The 22972-nt window shown below is 39.4% G+C and overlaps 1 protein-coding gene across 7 annotated transcripts in view; it reads left to right on the top strand.

Annotated features, from left to right (window-relative positions):
• CIT (citron rho-interacting serine/threonine kinase) overlaps positions 1-21819 on the top strand; it is a 73103-nt gene extending 51284 nt beyond the window's left edge. For 4 of the 7 annotated variants that reach the window (XM_085326175.1, XM_085326171.1, XM_085326178.1 and 1 more), the window contains 24 exons: positions 987-1184; positions 1692-1885; positions 2380-2515; positions 2939-3043; positions 4380-4520; positions 4707-4814; positions 5516-5678; positions 5925-6089; positions 7500-7637; positions 8242-8422; positions 8632-8723; positions 9008-9112; positions 9957-10126; positions 11199-11279; positions 11480-11615; positions 12757-12896; positions 13786-13878; positions 15766-15874; positions 15997-16125; positions 17028-17108; positions 17728-17806; positions 17946-18125; positions 18977-19310; positions 19800-21819. In XM_085326175.1, coding sequence (XP_085182301.1) covers positions 987-1184; positions 1692-1885; positions 2380-2515; positions 2939-3043; positions 4380-4520; positions 4707-4814; positions 5516-5678; positions 5925-6089; positions 7500-7637; positions 8242-8422; positions 8632-8723; positions 9008-9112; positions 9957-10126; positions 11199-11279; positions 11480-11615; positions 12757-12896; positions 13786-13878; positions 15766-15874; positions 15997-16125; positions 17028-17108; positions 17728-17806; positions 17946-18125; positions 18977-19310; positions 19800-19823 — 3282 coding nt within the window. In that variant the 3' untranslated portion in view covers positions 19824-21819. The remainder of the gene's footprint in view (positions 1-986; positions 1185-1691; positions 1886-2379; positions 2516-2938; positions 3044-4379; positions 4521-4706; positions 4815-5515; positions 5679-5924; positions 6090-7499; positions 7638-8241; positions 8423-8631; positions 8724-9007; positions 9113-9956; positions 10127-11198; positions 11280-11479; positions 11616-12756; positions 12897-13785; positions 13879-15765; positions 15875-15996; positions 16126-17027; positions 17109-17727; positions 17807-17945; positions 18126-18976; positions 19311-19799) is intronic. The other 3 variants (XM_085326177.1, XM_085326174.1, XM_085326173.1) reach the window with 3 other exon arrangements.
• Positions 21820-22972: the final 1153 nt, after the last annotated feature.

Genomic DNA, 22972 nt, shown 5'->3' with positions numbered 1-22972 from the left:
AGAACTTTCCAGTTTCTGAAATTCTTTTTATTAAGCTGTTTTCAAGATTATGTTGAAGTTTCTTTTTCTCTCCTATTGCGATGATTTTKCTTTTGAAATAGGAGGAGGTTGCAGGTATTCACCCATCCGATGTTCATGGGCTTTCATTCCTAAATATTAAAAGGGAATGTGAAAACAGCCCACTGTTGTTCATATTTTTTCTTTATATTGAAGGGAAAGTTAATTTAAAGTGTACAGTATAATGCTATTCTAATTTAACAAGTGGATGTTTCCACTTCATTAAAAGCAAGGCTATTAACCTTGTTGAACTTTTTGCTTTTCACTGACTTTCTATCAGTTTATTGTGCTGCCAGACTTTCTCTCTTCATATCTCTCGTGCTGCCATCCATAATGCTATTGCCTTGATGAAATATATTTCTTAAATTTTTTCTGCTTTTCCTGGCTACCTGCAGTGGTGCTTACAGCAATTTAAACAATTGCTAGGCAGACTTCAGATTATACTGCCTCCATTACAACAGCACCTCTTACCTGTTTTTCTTAAACATCAGACTTTAACAATCTCCGTGAGAAGTATTAGCCTCATTTCAGTGAAGGGGAAACGGAGGCAAGAAGGCTAGTGTTTCTGCAGAGGCACACTGTAAGTCAGCAGCAGATCTGAGAATACAACCAGAACTCCTGACTCCCAATCCAATGCTTTAGATGTAACATTCCCTCTTAAATAATAAAGTGATTGCAGCACATATATACGCTAAATCAAATTAATAAAAAATCCMGCTATTTCTGTAAGAAACAGCCTCTATTCCTACTTAAAGTACACTCCTATGCATAAAATCTGCAATTATATTATTGCATGTGTTTAAATTTAGGRAAAAAAAAGGAATGCCAAGTTATCTACTTGTTTTGCAATAAATGRTTCTGGGAGAGGAGAACACTTTTTCAAAAAACTGCACTCATTGACATATAATCTAATTTATTTTTGCTTTTAGGTGATTACAGATTTGGAAGAACAGCTGAACCAGCTCAGCGAAGACAATGCAGAACTGAACAATCAGAATTTCTTCCTGTCCAAACAACTCGATGAGGCTTCAGGGGCCAACGATGAAGTAGTCCAGTTAAGAAGTGAGGTTGACCATCTCCGTCGAGAAATCACTGAGAGAGAGATGCAGCTCACCAGTCAGAAACAAGTAAGGCTTTATGTATCTGGATCACARTTTCTTCGAGATAGTTAACCAGTTTTCAGAAAGGCTAAAAATTCTTTTGTATCTCTAAATTCTTTTAAATTCTCTTAAATCTAGATTCTTACTAAGAATGAATATACTTCCAGGGCAATTTGAATGTTTTATCGTTTATGTCTTCATTCCTAGAGCAGTTGAATGGATTGAAATTTTTAGTATTTCCCTTTGTATTTTTATGCAATAGCATGTAGTAATGTTGCACCCTGAAGGTATTACAACTTTGTTATTCATTTTAATTTTGTGACCCTGGCAATTCTGAAATCTTCATAATGAGGTAGAACTGACATTAAAAGCAATTGCAAGTGAATGTRTGGAAGCCTTGAAATAAATGAGTTGTGATTTACCGGCTTATGTTTGCTGCCAATTTGCATGTACTGTAATTAAAATGGTAAGGCTGAAGCTTAAAGTGCATGCTTGATGTGGGATGTGAGAATTGATAGGAGGATTTATTTTTAGACTATGGAGGCCTTGAAGACAACGTGTACRATGCTGGAAGAGCAAGTAATGGACTTGGAGGCCCTGAATGATGAACTCTTGGAGAAAGAACGTCAGTGGGAAGCATGGAGAAATGTTCTAGGGGATGAGAAGTCCCAGTTTGAATGTCGTGTTAGAGAGTTGCAGAGGATGCTGGATACTGAGAAACAGAGCAGGTTGCCTTCTCCCCCACCCCCTGCCTTTTATTAACTTGTACAAAAATACTCTGTAGAATGTAGTATAAAAATTATATTTAGAACAGGATATGGGAGTTGGAACTAAATATAAATTCTTTTGAGGTAGTTCTAAAAATGGTATATTAGTTAATAGATGTTCACCAGTGATACTGTTCCTTCAGTTTCTTTGTGCATGTGGTATTCAGGAGAATGGTATTTATCACTGTAATTTATAAAATGGCTTGATTTTGTACCTTCTACTTGATTATACAGAAAACTAGTCCTTGCTCCTGTTACTCTGGGGTCTTGCGATTTTCAGGCTCTAGCTGGGGTAGAAACAGGGTTATGTACTACAAAAGTGTTGCAGCAAACAGTCTGGCTTTGTAAAGTAACATCTTGAATTTGAGGCAAACCCCTAAAAGAGTTACTGATGCCAGTAAAAGAGGACAAGCCCAGAAGAAAGTTAGGTAACACTATTTTCCATTTTAATACAGAGTGCGAGCAGATCAGCGTATTACTGAATCTCGCCAGGTGGTAGAACTAGCTGTTAAAGAACACAAGGCAGAGATTCTAGCCCTCCAGCAAGCTCTAAAAGAGCAGAAACTCAAAGCTGAGAGCCTTTCTGATAAGGTAAGTAGCTTTCAAGCYTTAGCTTTCGTAATTAACTGAGATATTTTCCTTTTCTAGAGAGGTTACTTGTAGAAATCCAGTCTTGAGCAGCATTTTCAAGAGGTTAGAGCAATCTAAAAAGAAAAGACTTGAGGCCATAGAATAGAATTCTGTCTGTGAGTCAAAGACCTCGGATTTCCTATTGAGTAAGACTAAAGCAAAAAGCAGCTCTGGAGTGTACGGTGAAATCCATCAGTAACTTGATGTCCACATTTGAGCAGTGGCATACCAAGATGTTTCTTTTGTTCTTTTTTTCCATTATAGTAAATAGAGAATAATTGAATCATTTTTCTTTTCTGTGTATGCTTTGTGAAGTTGGATTTTGAAATTGTTGGACTTTGCTAGTGTTCTGTGGTATTCTGACCTTCTGTCCTACCTGCCTAGCTTAATGACCTGGAGAAGAAGCATGCTATGTTGGAGATGAATGCACGAAGTTTACAGCAGAAGCTTGAGACAGAAAGGGAGCTCAAGCAGAGGCTTCTGGAGGAGGTAACCTTGGAAACTTCAAAAGAAGATTCCACATCTGAAACCAAAACATTGTATGAATAGTTTAATTATGAGCTAGAAATTCAGTGTTATACAYCCTTCCTTCTTCTATGTAACTAGAGAGAATTARTAAAGATTTTATTAATGTATTTTTTAWTAGAACTTTGCAAAATAGGTGTCTGTGTCAATAAAAGTGAACTGCTGAAGGGGAGATGAGCTGGGAGCCTATGGTAACAAGCAAGGCAGGCAGGGAAAGGGACCTTGCAGCCAGTGGACACAGTCCCACAGTACCTGAGCAAGAAGAGCATAGCAGGTCTGATGGCAGTAATCAGGTTCAGCCAGTGGCCCAGTGATCATTAGAGAAGCTTGTAGTAATGAAGTAGGTCCTAGCCTGTAACGCAAGGTCAGGATCAGCAAGGTCCGTGGCTGGGCACTGCATGWCTGCAACACTGTTCTGACATGGACCAAGGGCAAGAGCCAGAGCTTAAAAGCAGCTCTGGAGCCAGTAGGCAGAGGATGCATGGRGGGAGGCCGCAGATGAGTTTTTTCACAGCTCTTCCTCATAATTCAGCTATGCTCGCAGAAGTCTGATCCAGGGTTACACAGCTGCATGGTGTCAGCGAGACTTTGAATGCAGGCAACCAGTCCTGGGTAGTGGGGGAAGAGACTACAGAGGAGAATTACAGGGGAAGGATGGTTACAGGCTGGTCAGGGGCTGCTGGTGTACTCAATGTGCTGACAAGTTATCCCAGAGATGACAGCTCCATTATGCACCACAGAAAAGTGTTCTGTCTCTTGTTTCATAATATATGAATGTTAGTGGTTTTCAGGGATTTTCTCATCAAGCTAGTATGAAGCCTGAAGGTATCAGGAGTAGTTTATCATGTGCTCTTTGCTTAGTTGGACACAAAGATRTAAAATTTTCCTCATCCCATATGACTCCTAAAGAGACGGGATTTCATAGATCCTGGTTGTTAGGAAAGATCTCTTTTACTGGGAAGTATTGAGGTGGCTTTTGGTGAATGTGTAGAAGGCTTCAGAAACTGGCATCCAGAAATTCTTCACGTATCTCTATGCAGTTTAACAATTACAAGATTTTTAAGTATTTAAGCAAAAAGCAAATTACTTAAATGCACTGTTGAAAAAGATGGTCTTACTGTGAATTAATGTAAATACACTAGATAGAAATATTTGTTTAGTGACGATGCATTCTGGAGAGAAGGAAAAATTCTGTGCTATCAGTATCTTCAGTGATACTTATTTTACAAGGAATGAAAGCATGTGATAGTTTTTGTTTAAACAGGAAAACAAACACTGTCCTTTGTTTTCCTGTTAACAGCAGGCAAAACTGCAGCAGCAAATGGATCTGCAAAAGAATCACATTTTCCGCCTTACTCAAGGTCTGCAAGAGGCTCTAGATCGAGCAGATCTTCTGAAGACTGAAAGAAGTGACCTGGAATATCAGCTCGAAAACATTCAGGTGAGGATGAGGAAAAAGTGAGCAGGACTCTGTGGTCCCCATTTAATGTGAGATTTGGGGATCTGACCTACTGTTTCTGTGTGACATTTCCTTATACTTCTTTTTAGTTCTGTTCTGCAATTGAGTCGATCTGTTTGTTTCTATTACTAAGATGAAATCTCTTGYGTATCTGTGTGTGGTTCACAGGTTCTGTATTCCCATGAAAAAGTGAAAATGGAGGGCACTATTTCTCAGCAAACCAAACTCATTGATTTCCTGCAGGCAAAGATGGATCAACCAGCAAAAAAGAAAAAGGTGGGTGAAAAAGGTTTGAGAGGCATGGAGTTAAATGACTGATGTTTGTGATTTAGTTATGTGCTGTGTAATGAAAATATTCTGTTTTATCTTTCCTTATGTTTAACACAAATGTGTTTCCGTTTAAGAACATTCTGAGTCACTAAACACAAGCTTTACTGGGCAAAGTGTCTTCCTTGTGGCCTTCTCAGTATTTTGTCATTCTTTCAATAGTTAGGTTGCAACCCAGTAGCTACACCTCAATGAGGCTGTAAGCATACAGAATATTAAACAGTTATTTTTAAAATGGTAAGTATATATGTGTGTATATTATGTATCTAGAGTGGTTGTCTTGTAGTTGCAGCATAGGATTGGTTAGTCAGGAGATATGGCTTGTGTTGCATCCTTTCCATAAGCCATTCTGTCATTTTGAATTAAGTAATTTTAAATTAATTTTAACCACATATTTTGAGATCCTCTGTTTAGATACTCTCGGAAACTCAAGGTGTGAGTACTGAACAGGTAATGTATGTCCCTCTTTAAATTAATACATATCTCAACATTTTCTTTCCAGTGCCAATTTGAACTAAAAATCCATCCTTACATATATCAGAATTACCATTAGGCCCTCTGGCCGGACTGCCACTAGCTAGTTTCACTTTGCCTAGATTAAGCCATCTCTTACTAGGAGTTAGGAGTTGTCTGTGTGTTTCTGTTGCTAGGGCCTGTTTAGTCGGCGGAAAGAGGACCCTTCTTTACCCACACAGGTTCCCCTGCAATACAATGAGCTGAAAGTGGCACTGGAGAAGGAGAAGGCTCGTTCTGCTGAGCTGGAGGAGGCTCTACAGAAAACACGCATTGAGCTCAGATCTGCTCGTGAAGAAGGTAGGGGTTAACAGAAAAGGTGAATCTGGAGGAGACGCACATTTTTGGTCTGAAAACATGTCTTAAACTGTGGCCACTGTAGCAGTAACATATGTTATTTAATCCTTATCTACTGCTGTGAAGATGCAGTAAAGCTACACATTTTTCTGCGGTTGTAACCATTGAATGGTTACACAGAACCACTGCTATATACTAGTGCTTCATATCGGTTATGTTAATGAGTTGTATTTATGTATGTATCTATAGCTGCTCATCGGAAAATATCAGACCACCCTCATCCATCCACTCCAGCCACAGCCAGGCAGCAGATCATCATGTCTGCTATTGTCCGCTCACCAGAGCATCAGCCTACTCCGATCAGTCTGCTAGCTCCACCCTCCAGTCGCAGGAAGGAATCTTCCACACCAGAGGGTAGGTTCCTGGTGGTTAGAAGCTTTTTTGATCCTATTTGGAATATGYCTGCTATTTCAATGCTATCTCCATTTTTTTCCAAGCAGGTACATTTGCTAGCGTGCAAGTGTATCTGCAGGTATTGTGAGATATAGCTAGCATATCTGGAAGTTGGTGTGTGGAAAACTGGGACTTTGTTTCTATGAGCATATGGGATTAATTTCAAGAACAARTTTTGTCATGATAGTATTAAATGATGAATTTTGGTTTTGGTTTAAAGTTCTGTATTTGGTTTATATAATTTATTTCAGAACACTTCAGCAAAAAATCAGTAGTAGTAGGAATTGTTTAAAAAAATATGTTTTTCCTCTGGAATGTTTTTTGTAACTACCCTAAGCATTAGTCAAAAGGTTTTATGGAAGTTTCCTTAGCAATTAATAGTTTTCCTTATCTAAGCTGCAGAGTTGTTCTACTGAGCAGAAAAATTCTATCAAAATTTTTGCTTAAGGAAAAAGGCTTTTGATAGGCATAAAAGGAGGATATTAGATCAAAAGAGATGCTGGTTTCCTGTTGATTATAGAAAGAGAATACCCTTGTATACCTTGAAAATCTAGGGTAGAGAGTCATCAGAAAAAGTGGAAGCATTGAGGGCTTTGCTCATTTATTCTTAGAGAACTAGTATTAGAGAGTAAATGTTGAGCTCAGTGACTATGACCTAAAACCAAAGACCTTTAGCTGGAGATGATAAAAACCAAGTACACAGCTGGTTTCCCGCCAAAGGTTGAGCAGGCTCAGTAACTCTGCAGTCTATCCATCAGAGATAGTCAAAGGGTGCAATGCCCTTGCTGTAAGAATGGGTAAAATCAAGGAAGATATCCTCAGTGGCAGATCATGGGTGAAGAAGAGAATCATGTCTATCAGTAAAAGAACATGCCTTGAAGGATAGATTTTGTTCATTAACAGTCAAAAATATAGAATAGATCTGCCAACAGGGATTTAGGTGTGCTTTAAGGTATGCTGACACTGATAGTGTGAACACTGTATGAAGAAGGCCTGCTGTTTATTGATGATGACAGTGTAGTTGCCAAAGGGTTTGTTAGCTATAAGCATTAAGAGATTAGCACATTGTATGAACTGAAGCTAAGTACAAACTTGAAATTTGGTTGAATAGATTGGCATAATCTTGCTATACCAAATATTAGTTCTACAGTATGTTACAACATTCTGTGCATCTGTATAAGGTAGTCACTGAGGTGGTGATGTAGCTTAAGATTTGTGGAATGCAAAGAAAAATAGACAGTGTCTGTGTTCAGCAGGTCTTTGATAGGGGTTTGCAGTTGTTTTTTGTTACATTGGCTTTAAAGTGCCAAAATCTACTGTAATTTTCATCACTGTCACAGCATCCTGATAAAAAATTTTTGTCTCTTCCAGAATACAGCCGGCGCCTGAAAGAGCGAATGCATCATAATATCCCACATCGTTTTAATGTGGGGCTAAATATGAGGGCAACAAAATGTGCAGTGTGTCTGGATACTGTGCACTTTGGACGGCAAGCATCTAAATGTCTTGGTAAGAGCAAAGAATGTGCATAAACAAAGTTTAACTGGGTAGTAGAATGAAATAGTATCAGGTGTAGAACAGATCTTCAGTGAAGAGGGTTAATTTTTATATACTAACAATTTTCAGCATGTTTCTAGTCTTAGTTGAAAGACCTATTTGAAAATGCTGGTGGTCAACTCACTTTCTTAACGAGAACGTGGTTATTTTATGCATGTTGCTTTGCTATAAACAGCTATAACCTGGGACAGAGTATGACAACCAGGAACTCCTCATCAAGGAAAGTACATTGTCTTCAGGACCTGTGTTGTCTATCAGAACTGAAAAAATCAATCCAAATTCTTTCCAGCTACATTGAGACTATTTGATAGAATAGTCTGCAATATCAGAACTTTATCTTCCAGTTCATTCTCTTCTTGCAGATGTAAGTTGGAAAGGACCAATTATGAAGATTTTGCAACTAGTTGGTGGAAACATTCTGCATTAAAAAGCATCTGATGTTTTAGAGTGGAAAGAGGCTCTTGGAAAAGTGGGATTTGGTGACAGAAGTGAAGGCAACAGGGTCCTGGTGCTTTTTGTGGTGTTTGACAGATATATTTCTCTGTCCTTTTGTCAGAGTGCCAGGTGATGTGTCACCCAAAATGCTCAACTTGCTTGCCAGCTACTTGTGGGCTGCCAGCAGAATATGCCACACACTTCTCTGAAGCATTCTGCCGGGATAAAATGAATTCTCCTGGTCTGCAACTAAAGGAGCCAAGCAGCAGTCTACGTCTTGAAGGGTGGATGAAAGTGCCAAGGTATAAACATATCTTGGTCCCATATCAGGTGCTGGAACGTGTGGAACAGTTCTGTATATTATCCTTGGTCTTATGATATGATAATTGGTACCTGTCCATTTTAATTTCTTACTACCACTGAAATTTGTCTCTCTAGGATTTCCATGCTTGTTTTCTTCGGAACCTGAGTAGAAAATCTAATGTGATTTTTGTGCTTTTTTTTCCCTCAGGAATAATAAACGTGGGCAGCAAGGCTGGGACAGGAAATACATTGTCCTAGAAGGAACCAAAGTGCTCATTTATGATGCAGAAGCAAGAGAAGGTAACTTAGCACTTCTAGGAAACTTTTAGTCTTCAGATATTGTTTGGTGAATGGAGAGGCTGAAAGAATGTTACTGTTTGCTGTGCCCATACCTAACTTAGCTAAAGTTTTTGTACTAAGGCTAAGTTGTATATTTTATTTCCCTTGCAGTTTTATTAGCTGGAATGTCATCATAATCCAGCTGTGAAACATCCGATGTGTCATCTTGCCATCCCAGTTACTTTCTCAGTACTTACTTGTTTGTTCTTATTCTTTCTCTATGTGTCTCGCTCTTCTCCCTGAAGCTGGACAGAGGCCTCTGGAGGAATTTGAGCTCTGCCTTCCTGATGGTGATGTAACTGTTCATGGAGCTGTAGGAGCTACTGAACTTACCAATACAGCAAAGACAGGTGAGAATCAATGAGATCAAATGGATTTCAACTGGCTTGACATCATTTTGGAGCTAGTTTGGCAGAACAGAACTTTCTCCCTTTAACTTTCATTCTGTAACTGTGCAGTTTTGAGGTTACCTCTATTTGAATTAGGTGAATAGGTCAGGCATTCAGTTACACTTTGTCATGATAGTTGAACTGTGAATAAGATATTTATCAAGCCAAACGGAAGTAAATTTTAGTAGTTTGTAAGCACTCGTTTCATTTAAATTTCCTCTTTCAATGTTCTCTGTCAAGTGTGAAGTTTTATAATTCATGTCAGCATTGTGCTCTAACAAGAAAGTTATTAACTTAGAAATATTGTGGGGTGAGCAGAATCCTTTATTATGAAAAATTGTTGATGTTTTGATTTGTATGTATTGTGTAGAACTGATGAAAAGATTGTGTATGTCTTGACTTTAACATTAAAAGATACAGACTATTAAAAACAGTTTTCCATAACCAATTTTTACAGACTTCTGAAAAGCATGCTTGAACAGTCCAGGGAAAACTTTAGTCAAGTACCTGTTTTTGTAGTTTTTCACAATGACTTTTCTTTCTCTTTTGAATAAAAGTCAAGATTGTATTTATTTAATAGAGCCAGCATTRTATGTGTGGTTTGGATACATCTAGCTAATATTTAGCTTTAAGTAGCTAGCCTGTGCATTACCTGTAAAGGAGAAACCTATATCTAAATTGCCATGGTAACACATCATGATAAATACAACATTCTCTCCAATGAAGCTGAAAGGTGTTAATTTAAGTCCACTGACAATACTACAGAAACTAATCTAAGTCTTATTCTATCTATATAACATCTCAGATGTGCCATACATCCTAAAATTGGAGTCTCATCCACACACCACTTGCTGGCCTGGTAGAACACTCTACCTCTTAGCACCCAGTTTCCCTGACAAACAGCGCTGGGTCACAGCACTGGAATCAATAGTGGCAGGTGGGAGAGTTTCCAGAGAAAAAGCTGAGGCTGATGCTGTGAGTATAAAAGTTTTATTTAATAATAAAATATTCTGGGAGGGAGCAGAGTTATGAAAATTAATTTTTCGATATTTGACATACTGAGGTTTAACTAAAGGTAAGTTAATATTTCTGCAATAAGATATATGAGTACTGGGTACTGTAGTTCATTGTGAGACTGATGGTTTATTTTACAGTAACTCCCCCTTAGACTTGAAGAGTACCTTAAAAGCACCCAAAACTTTTTAGCTCTGTAATTGCAGCAAAAAGAGAAGGAAGAAAGCAGTTAGGACATGGTTTGAATTCAGTCTTGTAATGTACCACATGGAATGAGCAAACMTCAAAAGACAGAAAGAAAGAAACGAACAAAAAATTTTCTCTTCTGCCATTCATTAGTGACATTTTGTTTTTTGGGGGGGAGAGTGTTTTTGTTTTTTATTTTTGTTCCTGACAGGAATAAGAGGTTAAATTGGAGTCATTTTAGATAGCTTTTTTTTTTCATTATCATTGTGCTGATGACTCTGTTTTCTGATGATGGAGGTTTTGCTTTATAGCGTTGAATATTAAACAGTTAGCTCCAGAAGCGGTAAATAATTTGCTGGCAGGAAAGCATCYCTTCTCTCATTCTAACATTCCTTTTGTCTCTGAGAATTTGCATGCTCCACAAACACTTGGATTTTTTTTATTCTTCCTCTGGGAAGATTTCACTGCTCCACTGCAGGAGATTGAGAGACATGGAAAGAACAGGGGCTATAGTAGTTTCTCTCTGACTGTATTTTGGGTAGATAAATGTTTGTTAATTCTCCTGCAACTTTAAGTTTCTGAGAACAAGATATCTGTGCTAGGCTTTTCTCCTGTCTTAAATGATGAGCTTAAATTGCTAAAATGCTAATACATTGTTCAGTCTTAATTAAAACTAGACAGCACAATTTTAGCACCAATATGCAGCTAAAATTGACCCAGTAGTTCTGCTAGATTAGGAACTAAGGGAAAAGCCAAATAACATTTTATCAATGCTGGATATTGTCTAACAGAGAGAGAATGAGATAAAGATGAACTTAACAAGGAAAAATGTTTTTGTAATTTGCAGAAATTGCTTGGAAACTCCCTGCTAAAGCTAGAGGGTGAAGACCGTTTGGATATAAATTGCACAATGCCCTTCAGTGACCAGGTAATGATAATGCTCAGTTGGACCTTACTGAGTATTGGATATTCCATTCATACAAATTGTACCTTAACAGCAGTATGTGAGATTATATACTTAGTTGTTGGATTTCCTGTTTTTCTCTTCAGTGGTAAACCATATAAGCCAAGCTTGCTCAGGGAGCATTCTGTGTTCTCCTCATGTAATGCTATTTTTTGTCATTGTAGGTAGTACTGGTTGGGGCAGAGGAAGGTCTATATGCCCTGAATGTACTGAAGAATTCCTTAACGCACATCCCAGGGATGGGTGCTGTCTTCCAAATTTACCTCATCAAGGATCTGGAGAAGCTACTCATGATAGCAGGTAGGATATGTTACCATTTGTCTTGGCAGTACCATTTTAATCCCTCTGTACTGCCAGGATGAAACTCCCTGCCATACAGTGCCAATGGGCTGGGTTTTCCTTTTAGTTTTTAGATTCCTTTATTTTTTTTTTAATCAGTGTATCATCAGGAATCWATTACTGTGGTTAACATAGTATTGTTTGAGATTTTCATGTAAATAAATATGTGAATGAAAGCTCAGTTATACTACTATATTTGAAAGAAAGTGACTTCTCAATTTCCAAAGCTGAGGCAGGGAGAAAAAAGAAACAAAATGTTTCCAGCTTAGGTTTAGTGAAGGATTTAGGTCAGAATAGGTGTCCATGGTTCCTGTGTGAGCTCAGTACTCATGATGTTACTGAAGTTAAGCCAGTTGTCTGGTTTTTTGTTTTCTCCTTATATCTGGCTTTTGTAGACAAATGTGTAGGGCAGTAATACTGAATAGCTAGGCTAACTTCAGATGGAATCAGGTAGCACTTCTGAGCCACTGGCAGTCCAGAAAGACCAAAAGCAGCTTGTTCCTCCTTCCCCTGCTATGCAGCAGGTTGCCAAGAGAGACCCTGCAGAGCAGCTGTGGTGAAGGAGGAGCAGAAGCTGCTTAGAGTGCTCATCTCCTAATCGAGTTACTCTGGGGCTGCACATAAAGTCATGAAGGCAGAAGGATCTGTGACTATGTCCCAGAATCAGTCTCGGTCTGTAATGCTGTTCTTTGGGGCCCTTCTTCGAAATCTGTTGCAAGTTATGTTAACACAGAGAAGCTAAAGCACCTTGCACTTTAAGAAGCCCTAAAGGGTAAAAGAAAACTTTCTGGCTAATTTTGGACAGTGTCCTAGTAAGGCCACTCTTAATAATGCTCTGCTTGACCTTAGCAACACTAATAACCCATGGAGACAATGGTTATTCTCCCAGTGGATTTACTGCCTGTTGTGAGGTCGTTTTTGGCGAGTTTTCTGTTTCACTTTTAATAGAAAAATATGGAATGAATTCTACATGTATCATCTTCTGTGACTGTTACCACAGTAACAGTCTGCAATGATAAGCTGCTGCTTAGGTAACAAAACAGACTTTGGTAGAGATTAGGGAAGCTCTCCCTTGACAAAATGTAACCATTTTTGTCCCCAGGAGAAGAAAGGGCTCTGTGTCTTGTTGATGTAAAGAAAGTGAAGCAGTCTCTAGCCCAGTCACACCTCCCAGCCCAGCCTGATGTCACACCAAATGTCTTTGAGGCCGTCAAAGGATGTCACCTTTTTGCCGCTGGCAAGGTAGGATATAGTTTCTTCATGCGTCAGACTCCCGTTTAGCCTGCACTGAGTTTAATATAAATCAAATCAGCATCTTTATTTTGTTAACAATGAATTCAAGATCTCTATTATTGCCTTGAATCTTTTTCTTCAAATAAGAAGAGTTATGGTTGCAGGGTGGGGGAGGAGAGAGACTGAAGTGGAAACAAAGTGGAGGATCTACTACAAATATGAACAAATTCAGTCAGGATGACATGATGGTTTATCCTAAACTGTTACATAATAAGACATGTAGCACAATTTGGTATAACTGCCTCCTCACAGTTGATTTCAGTTTTTAGATTTATAACTAGTCAATTCCATCCACTATTTGTTCTTGAGYGTTGTGTAACAGTTTTCAGGGTAGCAAATTTGCTTTATGCCTTGGTATCAATTGATAACGTTTGATATTTATGCTAATTCCTGGTTTTAATGTGGAACATTCAGCCACAGCAAAAATTCTCATTACGAATTGCTTCAGCAGATTACTTAGACTGATAACAAACTGAACATCATTCAGTTCAAAGCTATGTTTAAGATCACAATTTGAGGGGTTAAAATTAGAGCTAACCTGTGTGAATTTGTTACTTTTAATGAAACATTTTTCTGTGGAAAAGCTTCTAATCTTTTAATAAGTTGTTTAAAGTATAAAAGAAATCACAGAAGCAGTTCAAGTCAATGTTCTCTTTTGAGAATGTGAAGAGACTGTTCATTATTTCATAATTGCAATTACTACCCTATTAAAAATATTCTTGTTCATCCTTGCAAATCTCTCTCTGTAGTGAGAGGTACTTGGAACCGTTCCATGYGCTCAGCATTAGAATTTACTCTGTATTACCTTCCTGAACTATGCTTGTGATCTTCTTCATAGGTTGAGAATGGTCTTTGTATTTGTGCAGCCATGCCCAATAAAGTCGTTATTCTGCGATACAATGAGAACTTGAGCAAGTACTGTATCAGAAAGGTAAGCTTAGTAATTGCCTTCTGTAGCTAAGGGTAACACATTGCATTAAGACTTTGCTTTGCTTGGGAGCAACATCTTAGAGCTTTTTGCATACCTAAAAACATTGTTTGCCAGCTAAAATGACAGCAAAATACAACGTGCACTGTCTAAAATTGGAGTAGGCAACAATTTCGTGTTAGAAGAATTGACACATATAGAGAGAGGCAGAACAGAGTTGTGAATTTGGAGATACTGGACTCAGCTGTAATCACAGACTTCCTTTTTTATGCAAAACGGACTTTCTTCTTAATTATTCAGCAGTGTTCCCTCACCTCTGTTGTCTTTGGAGAAATCCACAACAAATTACTTCTGTCGTCTTTGCAATTAAAGAAGCAATGGATATCTTTTTTTTTTTTAATTACTCCTTTTTTTTTTTTTAGTGTTCCAGTGAAAATCAAAAGGTAGTTGGTATATCTCCATCACAAGACAAAATAGCTAGCTGTGTTTCTGATACCAGCCCTGATATATGTGTAATTTGGCACATATGTAAATATATGTACTTTCCTGGACACCAGACAAGACAGTAGGATGTGGATCTCTGTGCCTTTGTACGTACCGCCTGTGCACGTGGCCACGTTTGCCTGCAACACCGGTACGGTACTGTACTAGTATATGTACTACTTCATTCTGCTATGCAAAGACATAAGAAGCAGAACTGCAGCTCTTCCTCAGACAGCAAATTATAAGCAGCTGACCCAGACAAGCCCAATGAATTACGAATGAATTTTATATGTTCATACACATCCATAAAAAATTAACAGAAATACCTCCTCAGAACAGAGGTATTAAACAGTGCCCGCCTTAAAAAGGACTGGTACCCAGAAACTCCCCTTCTCTGATTCACTAAGTAAGGGATGTTCAGGACAAAACATATGTCCCCATGACACAGGTTCCTGCTTCTAATGGAATAACCTGCTTCTGCAGGTTTCTTTGARCCCACTAGTTAAAGTTACAACATGACTGAGGCCATTCACTCCACTGCATGCTATACTTGGTGGTGGTAAGGGAACAGAGTTGGCATAGCAATTCAGATGCTGGTCTCCTTGGAAGTAAAGACATCTTTGATGGAGAAGACCTTGGCACAAACAGTATGGATGCCAGCAAACCTGGAACCTCTACCAGCTATTTTCAAAATGGCATCAAAAGCCTTGTGGCTGGTACCGACTCCTGCTCACAAGTGTAACGCCTGCCAGTAGGAACCAGTGAAGATTTACGGTGACTGTCCTCTACCAGTGCTGCCACTCATCTTCTCCATAGTGCTGGGGGCCTTGGCAAGGGCTTACACGTAAAAGATGCAAAGGCGTGTTTTCGAAGGCAGGTTATCCACATATTCCAGGCTAGGAATGAAGCTGTGACTGTTCTAGTGCAGCTTTTCAGGAGCTGGGGTGGTTTTGACTGATATGCTTCTCTATGACCAGTCTCTGATTCAACTCTAACTGCTCAGTCTTGGTCTTGTTGTGTCATCTCCTGATACTCTGTTCAATTATGCAATCACTGGCATGGCTTTGACCTTCTACAGGTAGGGAGCCATTCCCTTCCACTCCAGACATTTGAGCTACAGAACAGAGGAATGTCTTCCAGAACAGTGTATCCTACCAAAAGGGAGAGGTTCACAATATAGTTAATATGCAGGTCTACATAAAAGCATCAGTCCCAACAAAATAAAATTTGTCCATCCAGCAAGAGTACTTTTTCACCTATTTTAGAGAGAGAGCTAATGACTTTGAGGTTGCTGTCTCTSCTTTTTATAGAGGTAAATATTGCAATCTATACTCTTTCAGAATAAGCAAAATCTCTAAACAGTTATCGGGAACTAATACTGGTCTCTGATTTCCTCTTCTTTTCCAGGAGATAGAAACCTCAGAGCCTTGCAGCTGCATCCATTTGACCAATTACAGCATCATCATTGGAACCAACAAGTTCTATGAAATTGAGATGAAGCAGTATACGCTTGAAGGTAGGAGACATTTCCTGGTGAACACACCAAGTGGCTCTACAGATTCTTTTGCTGAGACTAGGAGTACCACTTTTGAAAGAAGTTGGTGCTGATCAAGCTGTGCGTTTCTGTGCGCTTTACAGAGTTTCTGGATAAAAATGACCACACTTTGGCCTCTGCTGTGTTTGCTGCTTCCACCAACAGTTTCCCAGTCAGCATCATACAAGTGAACCCAACAGGGCAGAGGGAGGAGTACTTGCTGTGTTTCCATGGTAAGTCTGTTGTATGGTTGTTGCACTGTATCTGCTCTTTTCAGTATGAGAAACTGTCAGGAAATACCCAACCACAGCAGTAATAGAAAGCTGAACAGAGTTGACTTTGATACAAAGTAACAAAGATTTGTTGAAAACTGTGAATCTAAAAGCTGTGGAAGAGTTGTGGGGTTGCTGGCGGTATAAATAGTGAGATGTCCAGGATGTGGCATGAAAATGGCACATACTAATCCAGGCTACAGAAATGCTTTCGGTCAGTTTGCTTCTAGCTTTTGAGTTCTTTCTGCCTATATGTCAGTTACCACCAGTAGGTCTATATGACTGAAAGGAACACATTGCAGCGAACGTTAAAGGAAGGGACTGCACTGAATGTGAAGTACAAACARATGTTTAACCATTCTGATAGAATATTAAGGGTTTTTCAAACTTTGTAATTTTATCTGTCTTCAGATGAGATTTTTTAATCTTCTTGTGACTAAATAAAAGGGTGTGTTATTTCTCATATAGCTGCTTTTGCTGGATCCCTAGCATAGCGCCATGGCAATACACAGTAAATCTTTGAAAGCGCACTAGCAGTAATTTTGCATGAATTGCAATAGAGTCTCTCAGTCTTCCCAACTGTAGAAGTAGATGAAATAATAACCTTACCTTAATTAGTGTAAAGAGAAGTGGAATTGTAGTGCCTTTTGGTACTGAAAGTACTCATAAATCTAGCCTGTTACTCATAAATCTACTCCTAAAACATCAATGATGTCAGTTAGAATAATTTAACTGCAGAACTTGCCAAATACTAAACACCACTCATTGTTAAAAAGCCCACAGTTAACAGCCTTTGTCCCTTCAAAAGTAAATAAATAACATTCAGCTGCATACTCATGATATGAAATTACTGTTCTTGACAGAGTTTGGTGTCTTTGTGGATTCCTATGGCAGACGCAGTAGGACAGATGACCTGAAGTGGAATCGCTTGCCATTAGCTTTCGGTAGGTGTTGAGGGACGTTCACTTGGATTATGGACACTACTGAAATCAGGAAACACCCTTGTGGGAAAGGTGTTCTTCAGTCTCAGCGGTTCTGTTTTCTCTTCCCTCCCTCAGTTCTCCCAGAAACTGGAAATTTTTCCATGATTCAGGATCATTACAAATCCAAGTGGCAAGCCTTCTGACGTATAAACAATTTGAGGAAAACTAAACCAAAATATTTCCTTAGCAKTCCTAGTCTGACTAAACTGGCTCGTGGATTTTTTTTTACTGCTGCTTTGAAATTCCTGAAATAGTTAAGAATGTATCATTCCAGTGTGCATCCTTCCAACCCTTTGCACTATCTAATCGAGTTTGTTCAGTTAATAGTCCACTTTAATGCCTTTTCCATGATACTTTTGTTAAAATTTTTGGGGTGCAGATGATAGTTAGAAAACAACAGTTCTTGCATCGCCCTATTTAGTAATATTGTTTATGTTTTATTACAGAAAACCCATGTCCTTAGGTTATTTTTTTTCCATGAACTGTAGGGGTCTGTTGGGTTCAGTGATGCTGTTTATAAGTTTGTAATAACAGCCATCTTTTGCATTGTGTTTTTCCTGCATTGGTGATGCTGCTTCAGCCTACAGGGAGCCCTATCTATTTGTGACCCATTTCAATTCCCTTGAAGTGATTGAGATTCAGGCACGCGCTTCTCTAGGGTAAGTTGTTCTCTTTGCATTGCTTTGAACAGCATGTTCTAAAGAGTGACCGAGTGTGTGTGCGTGCGCGCGTGTGTACTTTCTTAGGAAAGTGTATAGTAGCCTCATTGTAAAGACTTTTTCCTGCAATTTTGCCCAGAACTCCTGCACGAGCCCACTTGGAGATACCAAATCCACGGTATCTAGGGCCTGCAATTTCATCTGGAGCTATCTACTTGGCCTCCTCCTACCAAGACAAATTAAGAGTGATTTGCTGCAAGGGCAATCTCGTGAAGGAGTCCAACAATGAGCACCACAGAGGCTCTTCTGCTACACGCAGGTACAATGAACTTTTTGTTATGTTTCAACCTATTGRCTGTGCATATTGAATGAAAACTTCATTCCAGACGTCTTTTTTTTCCCAACAAATACTGATGCCCTTGTTCCGTTCTTAGAGGTTGACGTCTCACAGGAACAGCTCAAAGTAATGCTAGAATGGAACAGGGAATAGAGTCATCAATGTTTTTAAATCTAGAACACTAAGAAATGTTAACTCCATAGGAATATGTGGGTAATTATTTCCTCAACTTCGAAAACCAAGTAAAAGATATTTTGTGATCTTCAGCTGTTCTACTTTCATGTTGAAGTTGACTTGAAAGCTTGGTAAGCATAGTTGCTACAGATGTGACAATAAATGTCAATTGACTGTAAGAATCTCTATATCCAGACCCCCCCCCCTTTCTCTTAAATAACATGTTAAGAGTGACAGTGTCTTAGGAAACTGTGRTATGATCTTGTTCTGTTCAGCCAAACAAGCATCCTTTAGACAGATAAGTAAATACTGTGGCTCTGTGCATCAAAAAAATGAGGAATTGAGGCTTGTAGCTTATCCTAACCTTGCCTRAACATCCTGCAGCTAGTAACAGTTTTGTATATGGGAAGGCATAAATGAAATTTCAGTGCACTTTTATATGAAAAAAAAAATAATAAGCCAAAGGAGAATCTGTRGTTTTTTAGCTGTTACATGGATATGATTTCTATTAGCTATTCATTAAGGCACTCTGCTAGTTTTACTAATGTGGCAGCATAGGTCACAGAGGTCTGATGCTTTTCCGCTTAACACTACTGGGTGTTTGGGGAAAGTTCTATTTTTGCTAATAAAAAATGTAACTTAAGGTTTTTGTCGCTCAGCTGTTCGCGTCCATTATTTTTGAATGACAGTAGCCCTAACAAGAGAGGTCCGCCCACATACAACGAGCACATAACCAAGCGGGTAGCATCAAGCCCAGGACCGCCGGAAGGTCCAAGCCACCCTCGAGAACCAAGCACACCACATCGGTACCGCGAGGGGAGGACAGAGCTGCGGCGGGACAAGTCTCCTGGGCGCCCACTGGAGAGGGAAAAATCTCCAGGCCGGCTTCTGAGCACCCGCAGAGAACGGTCCCCTGGAAGACTGTTTGATGAGACCAGCCGAGGACGAATGCCTGTGAGTGGCGCCAGAACTCCCCTCTCACAAGTCAACAAGGTAAGCTGGGAGTTTGGGGRACACCTCCATTCTCAGGAAAAGGTGTGGACTTCAGATGGGCTGCTGGTACTGTAAAGTAGACGAGCCCCACTTTACTTTTAATAAAACAGAGCAGATGTGAAAGTGTGTAATTCACTGGCCCTGGAGCATCTTCCCTTGTGCCAGTTCTATGTAATTGCAAAAGCAGCTTGACTCTGGAATAGGTTATAATCCTCCAGATGTGAAAGAGAAGTGCCTGCACCAACAGAAACGGAGCTATTGAAAACTTGAGAGGGAGAAGATGGCTGGAGAAAGGAATTTAGAAGCCTGCTGTGCTCAGWGTGATGCTGATGATACTTGCCTTTGTCAGTGGTTTAATTATGTCACCTAGAAGCAAGCAGGCCTGCAGCACTCACTCACTGAACAGTAGTTAGTGTACTGCGTCTGACACCTGTGCACATGTGAGWAAAGTGTGTGCAACTTATAACTGTCATTTTATTTCCCTGACAGGTCTGGGACCAGTCTTCAGTGTAAGTCTCAACTAGACAAATTCACTCATCTTGACCTGCAGGAAAAAAAAAAAAAAAGAGGAAATACACTGAGTATATGCACTCATATGTCATCTGCCCAGTTACCAAACAGCCTCCCTGGGCTAAAGCTAGCTCCACATCAGGAGACCCGTGACACTTTTGAGGATTGTCCGCATCTCAGTTAATTTCTCCGCACTTTCCTGCACTCCTGTTTTTGCACTTTGTACTACTGTTACTCTTTCAAGCAGTTCATGAACTTTTTGTATTCATCTTAGTCCTTAGTAGTTCATCAAGAAAGTCAATGGGACTAGAATCCCACCYGAATCTTTAACGTAGTTAGCACCCCTTACCAGATAACTAATCATAGTTCTGAGACGTGCTGGGAATTCCTGATGGCCTTGATACAGACGGGCCAAGGTGACCGAGTCTTTCAACAGAAGGTGTGGTTGGATATTCTCTACWGAACTTGATAAACTTTTTAATTTTGATCGATCTGTTCACCTGCCACTTCTGAAAGTTATTTTGTTCTCACTAAAATTGCCCTAGAGCAGCTCCAAGGGGGAGGGAAGAATCTCGCTTTAAATGAGCCCATATGCCCTGCCCTGAGACAAAATGCTTCTCTCCAAGCTACTGGGGTGTAAGACTTTATCCAGGTCTTCTGCATGACAGTTCACTGCATGCTGCTGCACCATCACTGGCTGCTCTCTCTCCTTTTGGGTTGCTTTGCTAAGTAGTGTATTGTACCTCACTTGTAAATTAACTGAAACCTTTAGGTTGCACTGCAAAATAACCACCATTTATTACTGGAAATTKGGCAGTGAAGAGCTACAGGCCTTATTCTACGACAAGAATTACAGTCACACTTGTATCCTCCTTTCAGCATTAAACATGGTCCATTCAGAAATTATATCCGCATAGTCTCAAATCCAAGAGCCTTTTCCCCAGAAAGCGTCAAAGAAAGAAAAGCATGAGGGAGAAGAGCAGCACAAATCACTTCTGTGACTGGTAACTTGTCGTACAATAAGAACCAAATGTCACGGCACAAGAGGATACTCTCAATAAACAGCTTTAGCGGTTACTGAATACACCTCCGCCTTTGCTTCTGCGTAGCTAACCTCAAGCCATTTATTGCTTTCTATTCTCTTTTGCTGTGAACATGAAGCAGAGAGCAGATGATTTTTCAAAGCAGGTTTCTGACCATTCAGCCTGCAATAGCAAGGCTCGAAGTGACCAACCATGTCCTTTACAACTGGAAAGAGCAAACCTGCAGCCAATCTTCCCTTGGCCACACTCAAACTTCTGCTAGTCCCTCGCAAGCCCGTGCTAACCTGTTCTAGAAATGCATAAAAATTCAGATGCCTTGTCAGTGTCCTTTGGCGAGTTTCATGAATATTGTATTCTGTTGTCTGTTGGGTTATTTCAGATCAGATGATTTGGCAGGAAACTTGCTGAAAATTTTGTCTCCTGGTCTGAATATTTTGAAAGGTCACTGAGAGCAGTATTTAAATCTTTGCATCTCATGGAAGATCTACATGACCTCAGAAACGGGCTTGTTGAGTCCTGGAAGTGTGTATCTTGTGTCTTGTTTGTGAAATGCTTCCTGCTATAGAAATAGCTCAAAGGACTGTACATATTTACAAGAAACTTTATATTCGTAACAAAAGGGAATTGAATTGGTTTCTACTTTTTTATTGTAAACTGTGCAGTTTTTCAACACTAGCTTTTTGTTTTAATGGTGGTTGTGGACAGCCATCTTCAGACACTGGAGGGGCCTCAGCTTAATCCTCCTAGCTCCCATGAAGAAATATTGTAACATTAAATTGCAATTGAAGCTTGTTAGCATAAATGAGGTTTTAGGTATCTAAAAGTACGGAATTTTTCTTCATTACCTTTTTATTACTGACAAGGGAGGGAACCAGAGGGACCGTTCCAAGCTCCACCTGGAAAGTATTGAAGTTTGTTGTTGAACAATAACCAAATAAAACAAATAACTATCTCGACTGGCATGGTGAAATGAACGCTTCCTTCTACATAGAGTACCACTAAGCCATCCTACCATTGCACCCAGCATTAGAAGCTGTGTAATCTGTACGTAAGTGTCTAAGCTTACCAAAGACAATATTGTCTTTGACAATATTTAGCCTTTTAATAGTTGTTATTCCCTGAACAAGTAGCATAAATGGCTTCACCACGTTAAAGCATGTCCATATGAATGAAAATAGGCGGATTCGTCCAAATATTTTACTATAGCAGCAGTCAGCTGCAACCACCTAGAGCTAAACACTCTGCCCTCTGCGGGGCGGAGTTAAAGACCTGAGTATCTGGGAAAACAGTCTGGCCCTGGTAAATGACCCACACATTTTGAGCTGGAAAAAAAAAACCATCTTAATTAACGATAGTGTGATCTAACGACAGGTTTGGGATTTATCCCAGCAATGTACTGGTAGCAAAGGGGACAGAGATAGTTACTCATCCCACTGCTGTAATATGCTGGTGCTTTAAGGCTTAAGAGCTGCAACTTTTTAAAAACCTTCACAAATCTAATTCAGATTGAGTACRACCTGCAGTTACTGTACATCTGAACTTACACCTGCTGGGAAAACTTGCTAGATCAGACTTAAATGTAAATACATCTATTTTTAACTGAACCAGTTTTTACAGGGTCTGAAGTATTCTTTCACAGGAAGAGGTTTTTAATATTCACACTGCTGCCTACAGTAACTTAATTTGTCCTCCTACTGTTCAGTGTTTTTGGTTTTGTGCACATAACCGCCCCCCCATGCCCCCCCCTTCCAGGGCTTGTTGGAGGGTGCGTGGGAGGATTACTAATAGCGCCTATTACATTTTGGTCTACATGACATTCTTCATGAAACTGCTCTACATAAAAAAAAAAAAAAAAAGAAAAAAAAAAAAAGCTGCTTGATTTATCTATTGTGCCTACTATCTGATGTATATGATGAAATGCTAACTTGTTAAATGTTCCTTTATTTCTATTTTACTGTGCACAAAGAATACTTATTTAAAACTCATTGTTGCAGTCCTATGATGCATGACCAGAATTGTAACAAAACTAAAATTATTCCAGAAACTGGTGGAGTAAAAAAAAAAATTACTTACTGAGCCTTTTGATTATCAGGAATCCTGCACAAATCC

This window comes from Rhea americana, unplaced genomic scaffold (genome assembly GCF_003343005.1).
Source record: "Rhea americana isolate MKP2758 unplaced genomic scaffold, rheAme1 scaffold_128, whole genome shotgun sequence".
NCBI classification, from domain to species: domain Eukaryota; kingdom Metazoa; phylum Chordata; class Aves; order Rheiformes; family Rheidae; genus Rhea; species Rhea americana.
This window is presented reverse-complemented; position numbering and strand designations above follow the sequence as displayed.